The sequence below is a fragment of the Pararge aegeria genome, chromosome 17 (assembly GCF_905163445.1).
Source record: "Pararge aegeria chromosome 17, ilParAegt1.1, whole genome shotgun sequence".
Classification (NCBI taxonomy): Eukaryota; Metazoa; Arthropoda; class Insecta; order Lepidoptera; family Nymphalidae; genus Pararge; species Pararge aegeria.
This window is the reverse complement of record NC_053196.1, coordinates 4,589,891-4,597,530: the sequence shown is the minus strand read 5'-3', so window position 1 is coordinate 4,597,530 and position 7,640 is coordinate 4,589,891. Positions and strand designations below refer to the sequence as shown.

General features: G+C 35.5%; 1 protein-coding gene across 1 annotated transcript; it reads left to right on the top strand.

The window, feature by feature from the left end:
- Positions 1-2,731: 2,731 nt before the first annotated feature.
- LOC120630956 (lysozyme 1-like) lies at positions 2,732-7,191 on the top strand. The gene is made up of 4 exons (XM_039900325.1): positions 2,732-3,128; positions 4,307-4,483; positions 5,455-5,528; positions 6,904-7,191. Exons 1-4 carry the CDS (start codon positions 3,065-3,067, stop codon positions 7,045-7,047), a joined length of 459 nt encoding a protein of 152 aa, XP_039756259.1. The 5' UTR covers positions 2,732-3,064; the 3' UTR covers positions 7,048-7,191.
- Positions 7,192-7,640: the final 449 nt, after the last annotated feature.

Below are 7,640 nucleotides of genomic sequence, written 5' to 3'. Positions count from 1 at the left end.
TAAAAAAAGTAAAAAAATAAATATAATTAAATGATGAATACAAATTTCAAACAGACGTTTTTAACTAAGGATATATAAAAGCAATCTTTTAAAAACTTCAAGCTTTAGAATTTAAGCATTTATTTAAAAGAAGGACAATTAAATAGCATAAATCCTTGAATTTGAAAATTGGACCAAAAAAAAAGCCACTACATTTATAAACATTAATTATTATTAGAATTTAGTTAGGGTATACATAGATTATATTCTAATAGATACATAGTCATTATAAGTTTTTATATTATGTTCGTAATAATATAAAGAAATTATGCGGAATGTGCCAATGAGGTTGGCTTTGATATTTTTTTTGTCAAATTCAACCGCTGAAAGCATTATTATAAAAACAACAATGTAGTTTTATAAATGTATGGAAATTTATGTAAATAAAAAATATAAAACCCAGTCGAATTTTATTTTGGATGTTCCTAGGACCATTAAAACCCAAAACCCAATACTTTCCGTTTGGCTCTTTGTTTTAAGTTAACTGAGAGTTATATGAAATCAAAATAGCGCCATCTAGTGACAAACTGTTATTGTAACTGGCACCCTAGTAAATAAAAGTTTCTACTTTTATTCTTACGTCATGCCGTGTGGTGACTGCAGATCAGAATACTGTTGTCACCACCCCTCTAATTCCCGCGGGTGTCGTACGAGGCGACTAAGGAAATATAACGGAGAACGGGCAGCGGTAGAAGCAGAGTTCTTTGTTCTATTACTACCATGTACCATTATGTAGACCAGTAGATGATAGAAGTAGAAAAGAGTCAACAACCTGTCTGCCCGGCGCGGCGTGGTGGTTATGGCCATCCCCTTCCCTTGGTAGATGCCTAAGTCCAGCAGACTGTTATGAGCTATTAATGATTCCAACATCGTGTTGAAAGCAACGATGTAAGCGGGGATGACTAGGGGCATTGCATTTCTTCCGATTTTTTTAAAAAGCAACTCTTTAAGGTGTGTAACTAACAAAAATCTACTTCGAATTTTCCTTAGAAATAACTTTGAAATTTTTATTTTTATTTTTAGTTTTGACTGACTAGTTTACGTCATTTGTAGGTTAGTATCTTTATATATATCTTGTGAAAACCATGGCCTAAAACAGAGCAACAGACCGCAGGGCATGCAAAGAACACGTCCAGCAACGGGCTGCGTCCATTGATCTAAGACGTAAGTGTTAAGCCTCATGCGCTTATAATTACACCGGCAACCACGCCCTTCAGACCGGAGCACACCATTGCATCAACACTGCTTCAGAGCACAAAAACGAATGGCAGTAGTACTTCCCCGGACAAGCTCCGTCACGAAAAGCTCTGCTACTTATACTTATTTAAATTACATACACTCCGAAGTACCTACCTAGTACGTACACGTGTATACTCTGCATATTACAGATAATATTTATTTTAAATGTCAAATGTCAAATGTTATCAAATCATGCATTTATTAATTTATTTGAATTGACCTTACATCAAGAATATAGCGCGTGACAACGTCGTAAGAAAATACTGATGGAATGGTTGCATTTTTCAAAAGAAAATTTTAATTTTATTTGTTTGATAGATATTATCGTTGCTATAAACAATTGACACCACATTCACTTTTCACTGCACTTCATCCTTGCCGAAAACATGTAAATGTATTATTGTATAGAAGCTGTCCACGCGGACGCATCGCTCACTCAAGTAGGAGAGAGACAGATTTCGAACGCGGAGGCCGACTGTGTCTCTTTGTCGCTCGTTCCGCGCTCTCGCTTGCACTTCAAGCCTTGAATGGAACGCCTCAGAGCGAGGTAACGCCGCATACGTCATGTTTTTTCGTGAGTGCAGCCGGCACCATCAAATTATAAGCCGTTGTCACGTCAAAAATTACAAATAATTTGTTTCTAATCAGAAAGGTGTGCACAGCATTTACTACAAAACGACCTATACTAATACTTAACTATAATAAAAATTCAAAATTTTAAACAAAAGTAATATTACAATAAGAAAAATTAAAAAAAATTCCGTCCGTCTATCCGTGAGCGTGCTCTCTCATGAACAGCAATAAGTTGAGAGTTGAAATTTTAACATAATGCGCCAAACCAAACCGCTAAACAAAAAGTAAGTTAAGAATTAAGTTGAATAATTTTATTCAAATAGTTGTACAATTGATACATAGCACTTAAAACAAATAATAAATTATAATGCAGTAAAGAATTACTCGCTGTCGGAACCGATACATTTTTTTGTCAACTAAGCTAAAAGCACGTCATATTCTCCTTCAAACCACCAAAGTTGGACACCCACCCATTTACTGACTTCAGTCAACTTTGCTTACCCAGCCTAATCGACTTAGTTCTGCTACTAGGCCACAAATCTCACGATGATAAGCAATTATTTGTGTTAGGGAGTAATTTGCATCCCAGAAAAAAAGGAGTACGGTTTCCGCATATTGAAAAAAAAAGTTTTTTAAATACGGCTTAGCAGCAAAATCTTAATAAAAGGGCCATGTCGTTAAGATTTCTCTCTTTGCACCCTGGAGATTAGACATTGCATAATTTTTAAGCCGGACAAACAGTTGTGTTAGGACAACTGTACGGGTTTCTGTTAAAACTAAAATAAACGCGGAAGAAGTCGCGGGCAACAGCAAAATAGAGTAATTATTTCCAAGTGATTTATAGCTGAACTCAAATCTAGTTTACATTGGTTCACGCTTAGGTAGAGCAAGCAGTTCGTGTAATCGAAGTTTCTAAGACTAATAGGTACCATGGGTTTTTACTCGCACTTTTTAAACCGAAGTAGGTACATTCAGATCCGCCTTTTAAACCTACATCCTACAAAGTTATTTGTTGTTTAGTTTTTGTTCACGACGCACTTATTATGTCATCATACGGATAAATAAATATTTAGATTTTAACATATATATAAACAAGTTCAACCAGTTATCTTACGAAGAAAGTCTACAGTAATACTCAAAATCTGTAGTAAAAACACAAAATTTTGTTATTTTGTCGAATCTGCAGTGTGGAAGGACGAAAAGTTGGTGCAAAATGTATACGAGAGCATTGCTAGTGTTATTTGTTACTGTGTTTTTGTTTATGGAGAATGTCACAGGTATGTCTTTACTGTCATCATCACCCTCATCAAACCTTTATCAGCCCACTAGAGGGCGTAGTTCTCCTCCCATAATGAAAAGCGTTTAAGCCGTAGTCCACCACACTGGAAAAATTGGACTCCACACGACCTTGAGAACATCAGGCATGCAGGTTTCCTCACGATGTTTTCCTCCACCGGTAAAGCATGCATTTAAATTCTAAAAAACTTTAATCATAGCCAGATCTTAGAATTTATCACTCAATTATAATAAATATACTACGACAATACACACATCGCCATCTAGCCCCAAAGTAAGCGTAGTTTGTGTTAGGGGTACTAAGATAGCTGTTGAATATTTTTATGAATATAATACACATAAATACTTATAATATACAGATAAACACCCAGACACTGTAAAACATTCGTGTTCATCACACAAGCATTTTGTTATCATTACAGTTGTGGGAATCGGCCTTGAACTCAGAAAGCAGGGTCGCTGCCCACTGCGCCAGTCAGCCGTGAAATAATGGTTGACCATTTCATGATATGGCCACATCATTTTTTTTTTTCGTCCTTTACAAGTTAGCCCTTGACTGCAAAGGCAAAAGGGGAGTAGTAGTAGTGTAGTGATGTTGTAGAAAAAGTAGCGGGCTAACGTCTCAGGGTGGGCAGTATTCATTCTTCACGTTTTTGTAGGGTGTTAACCAGCCACGGCCGAAGCCTTCCAACAGACAAAAAGAATGAAGTTAAAAATTATAAGATTTAGCCTCACATCGACTATGATTCTCTATATAATTTATATCTTACTGAGCACTGTTACTAGCAGTGGCGTGCATAGAAGGTATGCATATGTTATAAAATAAAGAATATCTCCAGGACGAGTTATAAAAACCTTATGGATAGGCATTGTAAGAGTTATAAAAAGCCTACCCTTAAGTATTTAAAGCTCGTAGTGGAGATTTTCTTCATTTTGTACCATCTGCATACCCTGTGCATACCCTCTATGCCCGCCACTGGTTACTGGGAAAGGCATTTTGTGATTTATTTTGACACCTTTTCTATAAGGGATGTCGATTTTGTTTACATTCTTATTTTAAATATCAATAACGGGTGCCTTATTTGCGGGTTCTCCACTACTAGTCCACTACGCATGTTTATTGTCAGAGAAGATATCATATCCTGGCGAATTTTTTCAGGCATCTATATACCGAATCTAAATGAAACATGTTTGCGATGCCTATGCCACGTAGCGGGCTGCGATTTGGCCCACAGCTGTACCGGCGGTTACTGCGGCCCATTTTACATCTCCAGGATATACTGGGTGGATGCTGGAAAGCCCACGTTGGTTGACGATACTCCCGAGAGGAAAGAGGGTGAGTTCTGTTCTATGCCTCGAAACTAACTGTGCCTTTTGCATAGGTATATCCTGATCCGGTGTCCGGTGCACAGGGTTTTTTTACCAGGGTAGGCATAAAGCAGAAAGATGGCGTAAAATACAAAAATCCTACTCATAAACGAGTTACAGGAACAATGTTGGGTAGGTAGTGCTTTTGTGCATTTATGAACGTCACTGTCCTGATCCCACCTAATTAATAACTTCAAGGCAGTGAATAGTATATACAGATTGGAACAAAAAATACAAACTTATTTATAAAAAATCATTATTAGAATCAAAGTGACTACTGTGTTGAAAGACAACCACGCTGGTCCCACGAGATAGACAGACGACATAAAACGAGTGCCCCTAAGTTTTTAGGTTGACAAACTCTTCATTAAGACATTTGGATTTATGAGTTAATTTATTCGTCCATATATTTAAAAGGCATACACGCAATGCTATTAACTCTGGGCCTTCTACTATTATCGCTTAAAGCAGTATACTTTTTATATGGCAGTTTCATATGACCTTGATATCTCTAAAATAAGGATTATAATTAAGAAACAAAAACGGCAAAAATATATTTTAAAATAATACTGCTTTATGCGATGGTAGTAACTTAAGCCTAATGATTTTCTTATTCAAGGGCACAGTTTACTTCGCCGTTCAAAACTCGTTTTTACCAAGAGACCTTTACTAATGTAGGATCAATATTTGTCTCGACGCAATTTTAGCTTGTCGAAGTAAAAAATTGCTTCTTCTTGAATGGATCATATTTTCAGTAAATAAAGCGTATAAAAAAGTCTCCTACACGAATTCGTTAGTCCTGCATTCATGTTACTTTGCTTGTGACAAAACAGATGTACTCTAGATGTCTCCTTTGTACAATTTTTATGGGACTGGATATATTTTACGGCTGCTTTATTGCACCTCCATAAAGCCCCATAAATGAAATATCAATTTCAGCATATGAAGACTGCGCGAGGGATTACGACTGCTCGCAACACATCGTGGTGGGTTACATGGCTAAATTCGGAAAGGTAAGTGTCAAATTTCACCTATTACTACGAGAAAAATTAACATAGTCTATAATTGACTGATATTTTTATACCACCAACAAAAAGTTAGTTAGATAGGTTAGTTTCTTCAAAGCCTTTTGTCAGACCTTTTACACGGGATCTCTGTGGACCAGCTCTACACAGTAGGTATAATGATTGTTGGGTTCACCACTTTATTGTAGCGCATCTGCCATATTGTTGCCATCAGAAAGAAACGAACTAACGCATTCTTGATTAACAGAACGTAGGTAAATAGTAACAGCTTTCTTAAGGCATTAATAAATAGATACGACTCTAAAATTTACAAGGTATATATTAATCTACATGTAGGGCTGGCTGACTGAAGGCAGAAATTCTAGTTTGTAACTATTTTGTATATTTAATATTAATATATCATGTATTTTTTTTATTATTACTGTATTTTAATTATTCTTTTATATTATAGTGTAGTGTAGTATTATTATTATTATAAAAACATGCCTAAGGCCGGTTGATGTCTTAAGTCGTCAAAAATATACCAATACCGAAACAGTATTTAAATTTGATGAAGACATGTTATGCCAGCCGTATAACGTGTAATAAGTTCAAGAAGAAGATGTGATAGGCTTAGCGTGCTCTCTTGGACATTTCGTAACTGTGAAGTTCTTCAAAGCGACGTATTCGGTTTATTTTAGTTAATTTTTATTTTATTTATTCATATGAATGACATATAAGCAAATCATTTTAACAAAATTCATACAAAATCAGTCAGTGATCAGAATTACAAATTCTGTCTAATGCCATTACAACAATCCATATATATTTTTTTATATATATATAAACTACTAGCTGTTGCCCGCGACTTCGTCTGCGTTTGATTTTGTTTTTAAAGTATTCAGTATCGCTTAGCCTTAAGTGAGTATTGTAGTATATATATATACATATATATATAACATGTGACAAATAATTTGCAATAAAATAAAATTGCGACTTTACTTAAAGATCTAAGATATCCTATCTCTTAAGTTGGACCAGACTGCTCACGGTGAGCCAATTTTATTTAAAATCGGTTAAGTAGTTTAGGAGTCCATCGCGGACAAACATCGTGACAGGAAATTTATATATATTAAGATTTAAAATTATGATGTCGACACGTTACATTGTTATGGTAAAGGTACTTTTTCTATCGAAATTAGTAGAAATTTTTTTAGCGACTGGAAACTGTAGCACTGTTATTTATACAAAAATGTATTTACTATTCAGTTGGTAATTGGTATAACATTTATTATCGGAATCGTTTTTTTTTATTAATAAATTTATTTTGTAGATTTTGATAATATATTCTCTGCACTGGCTCAAGCACCTTCGTATTTTCTAGGACTGCAACGGTGATGGTGTGACAGACTGCTTCGACTACATGATGATCAATCACAACGGCGGCTGGAGCTGTTCCGCACCCCTCAACTCCACCATCGAAGGACAACGAAGACTGGAGCTGTTCGAGCAATGTCGCTTACAATAATATTATTTTAAATCAATTGTTCAACATCATCATCATCATCGTCAGACCCATTAACCACTACGGGGCACCGGTCTCCTCACACAATGAGAAGGTTAAGGCCTTAGTCCACCACGCTAGCCAAGCATCCTCAGGAGATATTGATTTTACAACGAATAATTAAAACAACAATTGTTCTTTGTAAAGTCAACATCTCCTGAGGATGCTCCGGTGTCGTAGCGAAACGTGCGTATAGAGTAGGTATATTGCCGAAGATCTGTTTGGTGTGGAGTATAAAAATTTGAAGAAATAAAACACCGTACTGATCCTGCTTTTCGCGGAGTACTTATAGCAAATTAAGTTTAATTTTTATAGTATAGTATTTCTTATAGTATATCATGAAATACCATGGAATTCCGAAAGTAACGCCTGCTTTTATCGAATATTTATAGGTTAGTTTTGCTCTGAGGTAAGTCTGTAATAGTAATATGTAACATTATAGACGTTATTGCCCCTTACTTAGCCATAATTTTTAATGAATGTGTTGCTAGAGGTACTTTTCCAAATTTAATGAAAAATAGTAAACTTATTCCTCTATTTAAATCTGGCAATAAAAA